The sequence below is a fragment of the Pongo abelii genome, chromosome 6 (assembly GCF_028885655.2).
Source record: "Pongo abelii isolate AG06213 chromosome 6, NHGRI_mPonAbe1-v2.0_pri, whole genome shotgun sequence".
Classification (NCBI taxonomy): domain Eukaryota; kingdom Metazoa; phylum Chordata; class Mammalia; order Primates; family Hominidae; genus Pongo; species Pongo abelii.
The window spans coordinates 103,869,251-103,887,875 of record NC_071991.2 but is presented as its reverse complement, the minus strand read 5'-3'; the positions used below and the strand labels follow the sequence as shown (position 1 = coordinate 103,887,875).

The 18,625-nt window shown below is 37.9% G+C and overlaps 1 protein-coding gene across 3 annotated transcripts in view; it reads right to left on the bottom strand.

Annotated features, from left to right (window-relative positions):
- Window positions 1-262: 262 nt before the first annotated feature.
- Window positions 263-18,625, bottom strand: part of PIK3CG (phosphatidylinositol-4,5-bisphosphate 3-kinase catalytic subunit gamma) — a 43,415-nt gene continuing 25,052 nt past the window's right edge. For all 3 annotated transcript variants that reach the window (XM_002818336.5, XM_002818335.5, XM_063726115.1), the window contains exon 11: window positions 263-4,004. In XM_002818336.5, the coding sequence (XP_002818382.2) occupies window positions 3,726-4,004 (279 nt within the window). In that variant the 3' untranslated portion in view covers window positions 263-3,725. The remainder of the gene's footprint in view (window positions 4,005-18,625) is intronic.

Sequence of the window (18,625 nt, the reverse complement as noted above, 5' to 3'; positions counted from 1 at the left end):
TTTTTGTACAGTATTTCACCATGTTGTTTCCTAGGCTGGTCTACAACTCTTGGGCTCAAGTGATCCACCCATCTTGGCCTCCCAAAGTGCTGGGATTACGGGCATGAGCCACCATGCCTGGCCAAGGTGTGTGTTTTATGTTCCCCAGGTACCTGTCCTGAAATGAATCTTTGAGAATATGCAGACAAGCACCAAACTAGAACCAAATTTATTTACCAGAATTATTGGGTTGGATGAAACAGAAAATAAGCCAACAGAACACTTAAAAATACAAGTTTATTTTCTTCATATTGTTAAGTCTAATTATGATTTATTTCAATATCTTGAAAAGCAGAGCCTAGCATACCAAATGCTAGGTCAGATTTGCTCTGGAAACTTACTTTCTAGATTATTTTTTGGACTTACTTAAAAAATAATTAATTTCCATTAATATAGCATGAATTGCCTCCAAATTATACTGCAGAATTCCTATATGTAACCTTTTTTAAAAAAATACCTGAAAAAGATATATTTACTACAGTTAAGTTTTTAAGTCAAGAGTTTTCTCTGGGAATTGATACATTTTATATATAATGCCTCCACTTCTCCATACTTTCATCAAAGTATCACTGACGCAGTCAAATGCAGTCCTGTGGGGCTAGGTCTACAACATCTGCTTAGGTTTATTTTAGTGGACATGGTTCCAGTCTAAGAGCAATGGGCCACTGTTCTAGGTCCTAATGTACAGCCATAGAGATGAGGTATTTCGATTTGAACAGAAGCAACATTTTGACCCAGGCACTATATTTACCACTCATGCAGACGTGGTAGACCGTGTGTGCTAAACTGAATACCAAAGCCATCATTCAGACCCACACAGTGCTGGTCTCATGGACCCATGCAGTCACACAGAGCCTCATGCTCAGAAGGGCACTGTGCTTGGTGTGACAACTGCTGTTGCCATCTTGAATTTCTCAATAATTTTTGAATGATGGGCCTGCATTTTCATTTTTCACTGGGCTCTGCAAATTATGTCGCCAGTCCTAGATATACATAAAAGTTGCTTTGGCCTGATTCATCTGACTTGTGATCTGTGTTTTCATCTGTCATTGAAGATAGAGCTGTGGGTAGTTCCCAGTAGCAGGATGATTCTAGTTCTAGAACATTTTCAAAGGTATAGAAGTTGTTGGTCATGTAATTCACTGGGAACAGTAAAGGAAGGAAGCCCACAAAGATGATTTTTATTTATCTATAAGTCTATAGAACTGAAATTATGCTCTTTGGAATACGGAAGAATCAAGCCCAACTGAGATATATATATATCTATAACTGTGATATATATATGTGATATATATATTAGCATATATGTGATATATATATTAGCATATATATGTTATATATATATATTAGCATAATGAAATGAAAGAACTGGTTCATTTGAAGAGGAAATATGTATGCACATGTGCCAATAAGCTAAATATAAATATATTCCTCTCTAATTTTTTTTTTCATCATCAAGAAATTATTTCAGCAATTCAAATAAAAAGAAGAATCTGTACAAGGTCTGAACTTGGCTATTGTTTATCAGAATAGTGAAAACATCCTCTTCTGAATTAGAAAGTACTCTTCCTGCCTTTCTTCAAAAGAATAGTAGGGAATAGTTGGTCCAGAAGTGCCACAAAATGTTTATCCTCCATTTATAGAGAGGAATAAACATTTCATTATAGGGCATGGTCCTCTGTACAGGCGGGTAGAGTGTGATTTTAAAAGGACAGGTTGCCAAAGAAGAGGAGTTTTTTTCTAGATACCTGTGAGATGGGGAAAAGCTCAAAGGGCAAGGAAGAAGAATCATCTAGACCTTTAAAGGCCACGCAGGGCTTCCAACTCTGGCTGTGAATTAGAATCACCTGAAGAATCTAGAAAAATATTGATGTCTGGGCCTCATCTCACAGTAATTAAATTATAACCTGGGAATGGAGCGCAGGCAAGGGTGTTTTTATTTTTTATTTTTTTGAGACAGGGTCTCGTTCTGTTATCCAGGCTGGAGTGTAAGGACATGATCACCACTGTCTGCAGTTTCCACCTCCTGGGCTCAGGCAATCCTCCTGCCTCAGCCTCCCGAGTACCTGGGACTACAGGCACACACCACTATACCCAGTTAATTTTTTTTTTTAAGAGATGGGGTCTCACTGTGTTGCCCAGGCTGATAAGAGTGTTTTTAAAAAGTGTCCCTGTTGATTCTTCTTTGCAGCCAGGCTTAGGAACCACTGGGCTTTTGCACACATTTAAAAAAAAAAAAAAAAAAGGTCTGGACTACCTCAAAGTCAAACAGGTATCTATTTTTAAAATTAAAAAATTAAGTATATATTTATATCTGATTATACTTAAACATAGACACTGTTAACATAGAGTTTTTTTCTATGTAATGTATTAACTACAGGTAATTACAAAATATTTTATAAATAATTTAATGGTCTCTCTAAGGTTAAACAATACCTCCAATAAATAATGAGATATTTAAGAGATGAAAATATTTTTACAGTAAGATATTTCAATTATTTTTAGGAAATCTGAAGGATGTGTCAAAGTTTAAAAGTCCTTTAAATGGGAAATGGATAAGGCAAGTAGTGTTCTTCCTAACTTGGAATATTTTTAAGATATTAAATATCTTCTTCCATTAAAAAAAAGAAAACACTGTTCAGGCCAAAGTTTAAAATTAAGGCATTTGGAAACTAATTCATATTTTCTAGAATGCCTCCTTTAATAAGATACTTGAAAAAAAAGTCACTAAACATCTTTACAAATAAGTACCTAAGATTCTAATAATCCTTGAGAAGTAATTATTTTTCAACTAATTTTTGAGTTCTAGAGTAAAGGTGTCCTTGAAGATTTCACAAGTCTGTAAAGAGTTGTGGAAGCATCACAACTGATGAAAAAGGGAGGCAGGGAAAAAGGAAGGGAAGAAATGTCAGGCATAAAAGAGGCCCTGTAGTTACTTCCTGCTACCATGCTGGAGAAAGCTATACTAATCATACTAGATAACTCACTCTTGTGGACAGAGTTGACACAAAAAGTCTCATCTCTATTTTTTCATATTCATAACCCTGGAACAAGACCAGCAGAGGAAGGTCAAGGCACAATGGTTTGGATTTCTCCTGCTGTGTTTGTGTGTCTCAGTTATACATGACAAAAGAATTGAATTGCAAAAGACACTGAAAAGACTAACTCGCTTTCCTTGCTTTTAGCACACCACTAACACCTGCAGACACTAAGGAGATGTTTGGAAGCATCATGTAAGGAATGAGACAAAGGTTACAATGATTACATCTTTTTCTTTAAAGAGCTTGAGGAACACAAAGATAACCAAAATTGAGAGTAAACCCAGATGAAAATAGATGTCATCAATTATTCCAAAGAATTTCCAGAAGCACTCAATAGTAAGATAGTCAAAATATCAGGGACAATAAAGAAGTCATTAGTCTGTTTAAACCGAGAATATTCTCCAATGCCACAGACAAATGAGAAAAAACCAAACCTGCAAATAATCCTAGCACTGGACATTGCTTAACCAAACAATCAGCAATGCCAACATCTTTTCTCCAGGGAAGAGTTCAGGTAGGAAAAGAGCTATACTTCTGAAATGCCAGCTTTCACAATGTCTATTGCATTTGAAATCCAAGTTCGATGATTGCTATGCTAATTTAAACCACAGAACACTAACTTGTTTTTGATTCTAGCCTAAAGTATTAGGCTGAATGTTTCTCTCCTTGTTTGATGCCAAGAACAAGATGTAGAAACCAATTAAACTGCACAGTCCATCCTTTGTCTCTGCAAACTTCAATCTGATCAAGAAAATACTTTTTAGCATCCTCCTCATTTTTCCCCACTGTGAGGGCATCCCGGATATATTCAATGTCTTCTTTGCTTGTTAACTGAGGCATTCCCGTCATCAGCATCATGGAGAACAGGATGATCAGTAGGTTTGTGTGATGACGAAGGGCTAGATAAGCCTTGACACAGATGTCCTGGATAAAGGAGAAGAAAATGCTGTTACTGTTGTTATGGTAACTAACAAGTAGGCTGAAGATTACAGGGATGTACTGAAATGTACATAGCGTTACCTGTCCATGAGGAGAAACCATCACAAACAAGGTAGGTCCCTGCCTCAGACGAAAAACTTGATGAGAAACTGTTTTTATAATCTCTTAAATACTTTCGTGTAGTTGCATATATCCAGGGAGTGCTCAAGGAAAACTAATTGATACAGACAAGTTTCATCTTATTTCTTACTCTACCTTTTAATTCAGTTTCTTTCCCAAGAGATTGAGGGTAGACATTTCTGTAATTTCTGAAGAGCAATGAGTCAGCTTTTGAACATCATACTGGAATCAATAAACTTTATGTAAGTGTAAATAATGTTTGCCAAGAACTAATGAAATCCAGAGAACTGATGGAAATGTGTTTGAGATTTAGTTTTCACCTTTATTTTATACTCTGTTCAAGTCTAAGAAAACAGATGAATTAGCTTTTCACTCTCTGATAATCAAAATTGTTAAATGAACTTTGAAATTTTAATACAAATTCTGAACACTGAGTGAGAGAGAGGGCTTTAAAAAATGCTATGGCTCATGATCCCCCAAAAAGCTTTGGAGCAGGTGATACAGGTGAGTTAAGTCTGCTTATTAAGCAACAGGTATGATTATGCCATTTAAATTGTTCCAAAGCATAGAAAAATGCAAAAGTCTCTATTTTACAACATGAGAATAATCCAACCTTAATACCATAACTTGACAAAGATAGTATATTAAAGAAAACTAAAGTTAGTGATTATACATATATTTCAAATAATATTGAGCATAATGTTAAAAGATTAATACACCATAGCCAAATAAGGTTTATTCTAAAGCTGAGGGATTAATTCGCCATAAGGTACTGTATTAACATCTATTTTTGATTTAAAAAATATATGACTTCATATGTCATTAAAATATAACAATGTGAAGAATTATTTGAAATTATAAAAATAATTCTAAATAATGAAATACCAGAAAAAGAAGTGAAGTATAAAATCAGAAAAGTGGGCCTGGTGCGGTGGCTCACACCTGTAATCCCAGCACTTTGGGAGGCCAAGGTGGGTGGATCACTTGAGGTCAAGAGTTCAAGACCAGCCTGGCCAACATGATGAAACCCCGTCTCTACTAAAAATACAAAAAAATCAGCTGGGGGTGGTGGCATGTGTCTGTAATCCCAGTTACTCAGGAGGCTGAGGCAAGAGAATTGCTTGAACCCGGGAGGTAGAGGTTGCAGTGAGCTGAGATCACACCACTGCACTCCAAACTAGGCAACAGAGTGAGACTCTGTCTCTAAATAAATAAATAAACAAAATAAAATAAAATAAAATCAGAAAAGTGAAGGTAAACTTATTTACAAATGACCTAATTGTCTTTAAAAAATCAAATATTACTGTAACTAGTTTTTAATAAACTAGCTTTTCATAAAAATTAATAAATAGAATGCTGTAAATAGGATCTACAAGTTGGAAAGTAAAATGCAAAAACAGATGCTAAAATCAATGGTAACAACAATAACATGATTCCTAGGATGAACACATAAAACATGTAGAACCTATGCTTTTATAATTTTTATAATTTATAATTTTTATACTCTTAAAAAATTATAAAACTTTAATCTCTGAAGAGCAATGAGTCAGTTTTTGGACATCCCTCAGTGACGAGACTGCTTATAATGATATAAATTATTCTTAGATTAATCTATAAACATAAAATTTCAATACAAATTCTTATTGGGTGTTTAAACTCAGATATGATTTAAAGTTCATCTGAAATAATTAGGGCCTGAGAGGACATTTTGAAAAAGTATAATAATGAAAAGTAGTGCTTGCCAAAGCAGATATTAAACCATTTTATAAAACTACATTATTAAAAACAGTGTGAACCAGTATGTATTCTTCTCCCAAAAAGACAAGGAATTTTGTGGAACAGAAGGGAAAGTTCAGAGACATACTTAAGTACATAAATATGATATATAATACAGGTGACTTTTCAAATTGGTGGGGAAAAGATCTATTATTTGATAAATGGGACCAGGACAACTGGCTCATCATTTGGGGGAGAAAATAAAATTCTACTCCATGTGATATACCAAAAATAAATTCCAGATGAATTAAATGTAAAAAGGGAAAATATTTAAATAATCATGGAGTGGGAAAGGACTTTATGAAGATGACTTCCATGGTGGACTCTATGAGGAAAAGATGGTGAGACTACAGGAACTTAAAACTTTTGAGAGAAAAAAAGCTATACATAATATTAAAGGAGGCTTAATGACAAAAGAAAATGTATTTGCGACATGACAGATTACTCTTTCAACCCCAGCCCCCTAATAGTTCTTAAAAATCAATAAGAAAGAGATAGTTGGCTAGAAATACAGGCCAAAAACATAACAAAAATTCACACTGTAAGATATAAAAACAGATAAACCTATGAAAAAATATGCAACTTCATTAATATTAAAAAATTGTAACTTAAAATGAGATGGAAAATTTACCTACAAACTGGACTTTTTTTTTTTAGTCTTTTAAGGACAATACCCAATGTTCACATTTTATAAACTGATGGTAGATAGGAATACATATAATGTTACCAGCAGATAATTTGATTAACATGCATCAAAAGCTTTAAAATGCTTATAAATGTTATATAACTTAATTGTGATGGTGGTTACATGACTGATGCATTTGTCAAAATTCACAGAACTGTACACCTAGAAAGGGTGATTTTACACCTCCAGCAAGCTGCAGCTGACCCAAAGAGAGGAGGCCAGTCTGTCTCCCGTGCATCCCACACACCCCCTACACTGCTTGACACAAGACAGGAAACCCCTGGCTTGGGCCCACAGCACAGACTCTCCATCCCGGGCTGCTTGCACTGAGCCACTGCTGACCTGCATCTCACTGGGGTGGAGTCCCCAGATGACAAGCAAATGACCCTGGGCCACAACCAATACCAAAGTCCCTTCCTCTGCTGCCTCCAAGTTGGGGAAGGAACATAAACACTGAGATTACCCGAGAGCTGCAGTGGGCATCCAAGGAGTGACAAGTCATGATCTACAGACAGCACTCAAGGGGGAGAGAAACCCACACTTTCAGAGCATTGAGAGAGAACATGGCTGCAACTATGAGGTAACATGGGGGAGCCACACAACCAAGCAAGAGTCTACCAACTGACCAATAAGCCTAAGTGCCACCTGCTGGATCATACCCCAAAGCTTCAACACCAAAAATACCTTACTAACATACCTCCCTCTGAAACCAGGGACAAGAAGTCAGCTTCAAATAAAGACCGTGCACAAAACCTTGGCCTGGTGAAAACATCCAGAAAAGAAAGGAGCACCCACATGCAGAGATGAGAAAGGACCAACACAAGAACTCTCGTGACTCAAATGGCCAAACTGTCGTATGTCCTCCAAACAACCACCCCAGTTCTCCAACAAGAGTTCTTAACCAGGCTGAACTGGCTGGAATGACAGACACAGAATTCAGAATATGGACAGGAACAAAGATCTTCGAGATTCAGGAGGATGGCAAAACCCAATCCAAGGAAAATAAGAATCACAATAAAGTGATGCAGGAACTGAAGAATGAAATAGCTGGTATAAAAATGAACCTAATGGGTCTGACAGAGCTGAATAACACAATATAAGAATTTCACAATGCAATCACAAGTATCAATAGCAGAATAAGCCAAGCTGAGAAAAGAATCTCAGAACTTGAAGACTGGTTCTCTGAAATAAGACAGTCAGACAAAAATAAGGAAAAAAGAATAAAAAGAAATGAAAAAAAAAACCTCTGAGAAGTATGGGATTATGTAAAAAGGCCAAATCTATGAATCACTGGCATCCCTGAAAGGGAGGAGGATAAAGCAAACAACTTGGAAACACATTTCAGGATATCGTCCATGAAAACTTCCCCAAGCTTGCTAAAGAGGCTGACAGTCAAATTCAGGAAATACAGAGAACTGCAAGATTCTACACAAGAAGATCATCCCCAAGATACATAATCATCAGATTTTCCAAGGTCGAAATGAAGGAAAGAATGTTAAGGGTAGCTAGAGAGAAAGGGCAGGTAACCTACAAGGGAAACCCATCAGGCTAACAGCGGACCTCTCCACTGAAACCCTACAAGCCAGAAGAGATTTGGGGCCTATATTCAACATTCTTAAAGAAAAAATCTTCAAGAATTTCATATCCAGCCAAACTAAGCTTCCTAAGTGAAGGAGACTTAAGATCCTTTTCAGATAAGCAAATGTTGAGAGAATTCATTCCCACCAGACCTGCCTTACAAGAGACCTTGAAAGGAGCGCTAAATATAGAAAGGAAAGACTGCCATCAGCTAATACAAAACCACACTTAAACACACAGACCAGTGTCACTGTAAAGCAACCACACAAACAAGCTAACACAGTAACCAGCTAATAGCACAATGACAGGATCAAATCCATACATATCAATACTGACCTTGAATGTAAACGGGCTAAATGTCCCACTTAAAAGACAGAGTGGCAAGCTGAATAAAAAAGCAAGACCCAATGGTAATGCTGTCTTTAAGAGACCCATCTCATGAGTAATGACACTCATAGGCTCAAAATAAAGGGATGGAGGAAAATACCAAGCAAATAGAAAACAGAAAAAAAGCAGGGGTTTGTCCTAATTTCAGACAAAACAGATTTCAAACTAACAAAGATCAAAAAAGACAAAGAATGGCATTACATAATGGTAATGAGTTCAATTCAACAAGAAGACTTAACTATCCTTAATATATATATAAAGTAGCCTAAATATATATAATCCAAGTAAATACAATTAGAAATGAAGAAGGGAATGTTATTACTGACCCCACAGAAATAAAAACAACCATCAGAAACTACTACAAATATGCACACAAACTAGAAAACCTAGAAGAGATGGATACATTCCTGGACACATACACCCTCCCAAGACTGAGCCAGGAAGAAACTGATTCCCTGAACAGACCAATAATGAGCTCCAAAATTGAATCAGTAATAAATAGCCTACCAACCAAAAAAAGCCCAGGACCTGATCGATTCACAGCTGAATTCTACCAGATGTACAAAGAAGAGCTGGTACCCTTCCTATATAAGCTATTCTAAAAAATTGAGGAGGGACTCCTCCCCAACTTGTTCTATCAGACCAGCATCATCTTGATACCAAAACCTGGCAGAGACACAAAAAAAAGAAAACTTCAGGCCAATATCCTTGGTGAACATCAATACAAAAATCTTCAAATACTTGCAAACCGAATCCAGCAGCACATCAAAAAGCTAATCCACCATGATCAAGTCGGCTTCATCCCCAGGATGTAAGGTTGGTTCAACATAAGCAAATCAATAAATGTGGTTGTCACATACAAAGAACTAAAGACAAAAACTACATGATTATCTCCATAGACACAGAAAAGGCTTTCAATAAAATTCAACACCCTTTCATGTTAAAAACTCTCAATAAACTAGGTATTGAAGGAACATATCTCAAAATAATAAGAGCCATTTATGACAAACCCACAGCCAACATTATACTGAATGGGCAAAAGCTGGAAGCATTCCCCTTGAAAACTGGCACAAGACAAGGAACCCTTCTCTCACCACTTCTATTCAACATAGTATTGGAAGTCCTGGCCAGAGCAATCAGGCAAGAGGAAGAAATAAAGAACACCTAAATAGGAAGAAAGGAAGTCAAACTATCTTTGTTTGCAGATGACATGATTTTATATCTGGAAAACCCCATAGTCTCTGCCTAAAAGTTCCTCCAGCTGATAAACAACTTCAGCAAAGTTGTAGGATCCAAAATCAGTGTAAAAAATCACGCATTCCTATACACGAACAACAGCCAAACCAAGAGCCAAATCAGAAAGGCAATCCCATTCACAATTGCCACAAAAAGAATAAAATACCTAGGAATACAGCCAACCAGGGAGGTGAAAGAGCTCTACAATGAGAATTATAAAACACTGCTCTAAGAAATCAGAGAAGACACCAACGAATGGAAAAACATACCATGCTCATGGATAGGAAGAGTCAATATCATTAAAATGGCTATACTGCCCAAAGGAATTCAATGCTATTCCTATCAAATTACAAATGACATTCTTCACAGAACTAGAAAATACTATTTTAAAATTCATATAGAACCAAAAAAGAGCCCAAATAGCCAAGGCAATCTAAGCAAAAAGAACAAATCTGGAGGCATCATGTTACCTGACTTTAAACTATATTACAAGGCTATAAAAACAGCATGGTAATGGTACAAAAACAGGCACAGAGACCAAAGGAGCAGAACAGAGAGCCCAGAAATAAGGCCACACATCTATGACTGTCTAATCTTTGACAAAGCTGACAAAAACAAGCAACAAGGAAAAGACTCCCTATTTAATAAATGGTGCTGGGATAACTGGCTAGCCATATGCAGAAGATTGAAGCTGGACCCCTTCCTTATACCATATACAAACATCAACTCAAGATGGATTAAAGACTTACATGTAAAACCCAAAACTATAAAAACCCTGGAAGACAACCTAGGCAATACCATCCTGGTTGTAGGAATGGGCAAAGATTTCATGACAAAGACACCAAAAGCAACTGCAACAAAAGGAAAAATTGACAAGTGGGATCTAATTAAACTTAAGAGCTTCTGCACAGCAAAATAAATTATCAAGAGAGTGAACAGACAACCTACAGAATGGGAGAAAATATTTACAAACTATGCATCTGACAAAGGTCTAATATCCAGCATCTATAAAGAACTTAAACAAATTTACAAGAGAAAAACAATCCCATTAAGAAGTGGGCAAAGGACTCAAACAGATACTTCTCAAAAGAAGACATACATGCAGCCAATAAGCATATTAAAAAAGCTTAACATCATTGATCATTAGAGAAATGCAAATCAAAAGCACAATGAGATACCATCTCCCACCACTCAGAATGGCTATTATTAAAAAGTCAAAAAATAACAGATGCTGGCGAGGTTGTGGAGAAAAAGGAACACTTATACATTGTTGGTGGGAGTGTAAATTAGTTCAACCATTGTGGAAAGCAATGTGGCGATTCTTCAAAGAGCTAAAAGCATGACTACCATTTTGATCCAGCAATCCCATTATTGGGTATATACACAGAGGAATAGAAATCATTCTACCATAAAAACACATGTACAGAAATATTCACTGCAGCACTATTCACAATAGCAAAGACACAGAATCAACCTAAATGCCCATCAATGATAGGCTGATTAAAGAAAATGTGGTACATGTACACCATGGAATACTATGCAGCCATAAAAAAGATTGAGATCATGTCTTTTGCGGGAACATGGATGGAGCTGGGGGCTATTATCTTTAGCAAACTAATGCAGAGACAGAAAACCAAATACCGCATGTTCTCTCTTATAAGTGGGAGCTAAATGATAAGAGCTTATGAACACAAGGAAGGAAACAACAGACACTGGGATCTACTTGAGGGGAGAGAATGAGAGGAGGGAGAGGAGCAAAAAGGATAACTATTGGGTACTGGGCTTAATGTCTGGGTGACAAAATGATGTGTACAACAAACCCCTGTGACATGTGTTTACCTATGTAACAAACCTTCACATGTACCCCAAGCCAAAAATAAAAGAAAGGGTGATTTTTACTCAATGTAAAACATACCTCAATAAACTTGGCTTTAAAAACATCTATATCCTTTTACCCAGCAACTTCCATGCTAGGAATCTACCTTTAAAAATACTGAATAATTTTGCAGTGATTTATCTATAAGGATGTTCATTAGAACATGGTTTAAAATTGTGGAAACTTGAAAGCAATCTATTAATAATGTCCTACAATAGGGGACTGATAAAAAAAGATTCACAAAAAGTACTTAAAATTGCATGTCCTGGAACTACTAGAAAGATACTGTAGAAGGATATTTAATAAACATGTAAAAGTGTTTAAGAAGTAGGTATAAAACAATGCATCCTAGTTTGGTAAATTAACACAAAATATTTATATAGAAAAAAGAATATAAATTTATAGGACAAAATATTAATAGTGAGTTTTCTTTTGCTTTTAGCTGATATTGTCTGTGACATTTGTGTGTGGCAGGGTAACTGCAATGATAATTGAGGTCAGGCTCGTGTCATTCTGTATGCCAAGGCTGGGCAGGGTACACATCATCCTATGCAATACAAAACCCATGGAATATTCTGGCATTTTCTAAGTGAGACAATATACATAAAGTGCCCAGCATGGAGGCCGGTACATAGTGAAGGCTCAATAAACGTCAGTCCTCTCCCTTGCCTACCATCCCCTCTGCATTTCCTCCCTGTTCACCAAGAAGTGGGAGACTTGTGTGGGCTGTTGCTGCTGCTGCCCAGCCATCACTTGTCCCCTGGAAGTGGCCCCAGTGCATTAGTGCTCTTGCATTCTTAATGACTCCACTTATGTCCGGAAATTATTTTCTTTTGCTCATCCATAGGACCCACTGAGGTCTCTCTCATTTCTTAGTAATTACACAGGCTAAGTGCAGACTTCACCCCAGGCAACAGCCTCATTAATTTGCCAACTTGCACAATTTTCACAAGGACATAGATGGGGGACGCCTTTTGGTTTTGAATTAGAGTACATTCTGATTTTTAATTATTTTCTATCCTTCCATACACTGGGGGATCCACACAAATCCCCTGCTGTGTGAGCCCACTGTGTGGTCAAACTCTTTTTAATAGAAAATTTTTGAGGACGGAAATTAACCTGAGGCCAAGTTATTATAACACCAATCCACTGGTGCTCAGCAAATACTTGTTAAGCAGTGACGCAGGAATTCACCTATCCCTGCTGCACCCAAGGAGAGGCGTTAAAGGAAATAACTGCCCTGCTTTTCTTGAAGGTTATTTCACTCCCATAAAGAATTTCTATTGATTCAAATTTATTCAGATAGTTCTAATTTTCACACACAAGGATCTCTTCTATGAGAAAGAAATTTCTTCCCCAGTTTAACTGCATGTCCCATGCTTGTCAAACACAGTGTCGAGATTCTGACGGGCTGTACATACTTAGAGACTTGGTGCAGCTTTAATCACCCTTTGCTGAAAGGCAGTGTGTTGTGGTGGTTAACAACACAGATTCACATCGAGCTGAATGAATTCTAATTTTGGCTTTATTACTGGTAAACTATATATCACTGGAGAAGTCACTTAACCTCTTTTAAATATAGATTAAGAATAATAAGAATGATACCCATTTCATGTTGTTGTGGTGAGATTTAAGTGCTACATAAGTAGTTGGCTATGATTACTAATCAATACCACGAGGAGCTGCATTATTGAATACACATACTGTTCAACGCTAAGGGGCTCACTGTCCCTCTAGACCATCTGCCCACAAGGTCTCTTAGTAAAGGCCTAGGAGGTGAGGTAGGTTGGAGTCGGGGATAAGCCTCACTCCAACTAGTGTCAAAGGGAGGCTGTCATGGTGCTGGCCCACTGAAGTGGGCAGGATGGAAGCATACAGCAACACTGGCTTCCTGCAGGTGGTTCTCTCACCTTGGGGGGCACAGCTGAGCACCTGCCCTCCCCACTCAGTCCCAGAAGTTTCATTTCTGCCTTTTGGACTCAGCTACAGGGTCTGTGGGAGTGTTCTGACACTACCTTGGCCTAGAGGGCTGTGGTTTCAGGGACTATGAGGATGTGGCCTGGGGAGCTCAGGGGAAAACACAGAACACAGAAGTTACTGGCTGTAATTTTCCCTTCTGCCAGGGCTGCCTCTCCTTGACCTCAAACATCCTCATTCTCTCCTTCTCAACTGACTGTTGAAGGATTTGTATTATTGAGAGAAGAAGAGTAAGGGAAAAATCTGACTTCGAGGACTTGGTTCAATGCACTTGTTAATGACTACAAATGTGGGGAACATTACATTATTATTAATGCCATTAGCTAGAGCATTCTCCATTAGTAGCTAATAAATAGATTGAGCCTATGTAGTACATCTGCTCTCAATTTCATTGTTGATTCAAATGCCTTAATTATAGCATCTAGTACTAACAGAAAGAATTGTTTTTACAAAGCTACCGCCCTCAGAAGTCTTGGGAACAAAGGAATTCATTATCATTTCAGGGCCCAAACTTTTACTTGATTTGCTAACTGCCCCAACTATCAGTTAACTAAAGTGAAAACAAACTACTTCTATATACAATCTACTAATTTATTAACCACTGATGAGCTGTGGCTGCTACAGACTGTCTGAGGTCACATGAAATACTTTTCTTAAGATCAAAATCCTCCACTTTCATCTAGAAATGAAGTGGAACCTCCACCTACTTTTCCTAAATAGTAATGTTGCCTCTGTCTGCTAGAGGAAGGAGACAATGGATAAAAATCATTCCAGTCAAAGGCAGAGAATTTTATTTTGTTTTTTGTTTTTTTTAATAAAAATCAATGCATTGGCTAGCCAGTCTTTAGGAATTATTTTGGCAAAACAGAGAAGGTCACTGATTATTAGACCTAATAGTGCATGAGAGCACACTTTCTGGTAAATCCGAAAGAGGACTGTGTCTGGTACTTGGCCATGCATTTGATGAGTTTGAATTAGGATTTTTATCTGTAAGTACTTGAAAAATGATTCTCAGACTAGCTCTGTTTACCAGGGGAAGGGCTGTACTGTCATCTTCTTGAATATTTAGCTAGAAGCACATTAGAAACCTAAATGCTACAATAAGCTATTCTACTTTAGTCAATATTCTGATAGCATGCACGTAGGGGTGTGTGTATGTGTGTCTGTGTGTGTGTGTGAGATTTATCTTCAGCCTTGTTCCAAAAAGGATTTAAGGTGGACTATCTGGAGATACAAAAGTCAAAATAACATTAGTTAGAACTGGCTGAAAAAAGGAAAGGAAACAATCCACAATGGGTTGGGGAAGGAGGCTAATTTAAAACTGTACATCACAAGTCCTATATACAGTCATGTACTGCATAACAATGTTTTGGTCAACCATGGACTGCATATATCATAGTTGTTCCATAAGATTATAATTCCATATTTTTACTGTACCTTTTCTGTTCAGATGTGTTTAGATACACAAGTGCATAACATTGTGTCACAACTGCCTACAGTATTCAGTAAGTAATATGCTGTACAGGTTTGAAGCCTGGGAGCAATAGGCTATATCATATAGCCTAGGTGTGTGGAAGACTACCATCTAGGTTTGTGTAAGTTCACTCTGATGTTTACACAATGACGAAATTGCCTAATGATGCATTTCTCTGTATGTATCCCCACTGTTAAGCAATGCATGACAGTACTTGCTACAGGAAGTCTTCAAATATATCTCTAGCTAAAAGGACATAATCTGTTACTCTAGTCAATGTTCAGAAAATTTAAAAGAAAACATCTCTATTTAGGAGAAGCACAGCTTTTCTAGAAACTAAGACCAGTAGAATTTTCACAAAAAGATCTTTATAGAGAGAGTATGTTTTGTAGTATGGTAAACAATGTCCTTGACAATATTCTATATTAGACAAAATGTTCTGAAAGAAACTAAATGTTGAGAGAATGATGTCAATTAAAAGGTTATTATCTTTCCAGTTTTGGATTTGTATCTTTTCCAGAATAGTAATTTAAATTTGACAAGCTTAATAAAGTTCTAACAGTTTGACAAGCCCCACAAGTCTGCATATGGGGGAGATATCACACCAACATATTCAAACTCCTACAAATGGCTGAAATCAGACCCTTCTTTGAGGATATCTTCCAATGCATAACGTGGAGAGATAGTGAGTACTGAAAGTCTTCACACTGAGACAGAGGAGGCTGAGCCTGGCCTATTCAGTGGGTCGGGGTGCAGATCCCAAGACGGAATCCTTTATCAGCTCAGTACATTATGGGTGACAGATGAACTGGTCATCTCCTGCTTGACCTATAATAGACCTTAATTATGGTTATTTGTGATTAATCGAATGAGCTCCAAATGACTTCTTTGCTTTGCTCTACCCTCTACCCCTCTAATCCAGCCTATGTACTGCTTCAAGTTGGACCCAAATTTCCTTTCTTGATTCAAATTCTACTACACACTTCCAGAAATACCTACTTTCTATCCATACCAGGTAAATATACTTCTTGTTCCTAAATACTGATTGTATGTACTTTTCTAACTTCACGCACTTGCTCATGCTGTTCTTTCTGTGTGGATGTTCCCTCCCTTCCCTGTATCTGCCTGGAAAAATGAAACTGAATTCATCCCTTAAGGCCTGAGAAAAACACATGCTTCTCTGAATAGCCCTTTTCTATCCTCTAGGGCAGGATTAATTGCTCCCTCTGCAAACCACTGTGGACACTCTTAGCACAAAGTATTCCTTGGCACAAAGTTGTGTAAGTAGCTTTCTTGCCATGTTCTGGGGCCATGCTCTGTTGTCTCATCTGTGCCCAATGCAGTGTCTGATACACTACAGATAATCTGCATATATAAGACGGATGAATGCTTAATGTTCAGAAGCCAAGTTCAATATTGGACAAAATTCACTACTTTAAAATCAGGACGAATTAGGGAACAACTGTATTTGAAAGGGACCAAACTGGGAAAATATCTTGCCTTGCCAAAGGCGGTACCTGACCCTTCTTTATGCCTGGCATGGTGCCTAAAATGTAGTATGTATTTAGTTAGTGTGCATTGAATTAGTGTCCTATTTTGGATATGGTGAATAAGGCCTGGTAACTACAACAGGCTAGAGCAGGAGGCTGAGAAAATCCAGCCTAGCAGTTTATAAGTATAGACAAGGATGAGGGCTACCACACAAAGGAAGGGGAGGTAGAGAATAGTGACTGGAAATGATGCTGAGATGGCCGCAGCCCTCGGAAGAATGTCAGATCACAAGGTCTCTGTGGTCCCTGTGGCTGGGCTTGGGAGAATACTCGAGTCTCCAGCAAGAAAAATGACAGGAGGCATTAGGGCCCTAGTTCTAGCAGCTGGGTAACAAACAGAGGGACCTCTGGTGGAGAAACTGAAACAGAAGCAGTTAAAACAATGTGGGACCCAAGAGTAGAGCTAGACCACAGAAGAGATGGACTCTGGTTGAATAAAGGTTCTTAAAAACCTCCTGAGTCAGGACCCTGCATAGAGACTGGGCATGTGGCTGAGCCTCCGGGTTGGAGGCTTGGGTATACGCTGGCATGGGGATGAGACTGCGGAACTGGAAACAGGGCGGGTCTGATAAAACTGGCAAGAAAATTTCCACAGTCATCCTAGATTAAAATAACACAACGAATGGGCTCCAGACTTTTCTCCTGTAAAATGCTTCTTAAGAGTGACATCTAGGGGCAAGTGCTTTTTAAAGACACTCCTCAAACGACCTGCTTTGCATAGATTTGTCTGTGGACGTGTTATTTGGCTCCCCTGATGACTTCAGATTTGCTTGGTGCCTACTGTTTGCACAGAACATCTCCAAAATGCTTGTTTATAATAGAACAGGTTGTTCCTGCCCTTTAACCACTGTCCTGTATTGAATGTACACTATGTGTATACACTCCATGCCCTGTTCTCTTGGCAAAAGGTACAGCTCTGACTGGAAAGAAATATGTAAGATTTATGTCAATAAGGAAATCTCTACAAAAATGTGAATATGTACCATATTACACTCACATATTTGTATTATTTAATGAAACATTAGATTTCATAGTTGGATTTAGTTCCTCATCCAATGTACGCATGTTTAACCTGCCTCCTGAAGGCTTATTGCCTTCCATGTGATGGTGGTCTGTCAATCTGGGCCTGGGTTATTGTGAAACTCACAGAATATGATGTATGATATGGAAGAAAGACACCCAGAGGTTATTCAGTTTGATCCAGCTCCTCCCCTACGAGGTGCTGTCCCTCTACTACTCCACTCAGCAAACACCTACCGAGTGTTTACTGTGGCTCAGCCCCTTGTGAGGGACACAGGACACATGTGGCCCTGCTGCACAGAGCTCACAGTTGGGATAGGGAAAGACAAACCGCAAACCAGTACAAATAAATGTATTTTGTGATACATGCAATGAAGGACCTGGCAGGGGACTGTGGCAAAGGGTAACAGGAGGGAACCTGATTTAGAAGACTGCTCTGCAGAATGACATTTATCCTGAGACCACAGGGCAGCACAGAGCATTCTGGGAAGAAAGCAGTGGGTAGCTGGGATGGGGGAAGATGTGGAGGAAGGCCACAGTGATGAGGGAGCAGATGAGAGGAACAGTGTGGCATGAGGCTGGAGGGGCAGCCTCACACAGGGCCTAGCAGGCCAAGCCTGGATATTTAGATTTTATTCAAAATGACAAACTACCATCTCATGGATGTTAATCAGCCTTACTCAATTTGAAGAGACAAACATATCTATTTCTTAAGTTCAGTTTTTAAGCAAATGCTGATTAATTTACAATCTTCTAAAAAGACTAAACAGTTAATTGAATGAAGGAGAAACTTTAACATGTTGACAGTATTATCTTTGGAAAGCAGGATAATGAGTTTTTATGTCTTTTGGTAGTTTCAATATTTTGCTGGCTCTTGATTTTAATAAACAACATTTACTAGTTTTAAAATTTTAAAAAACAACACAT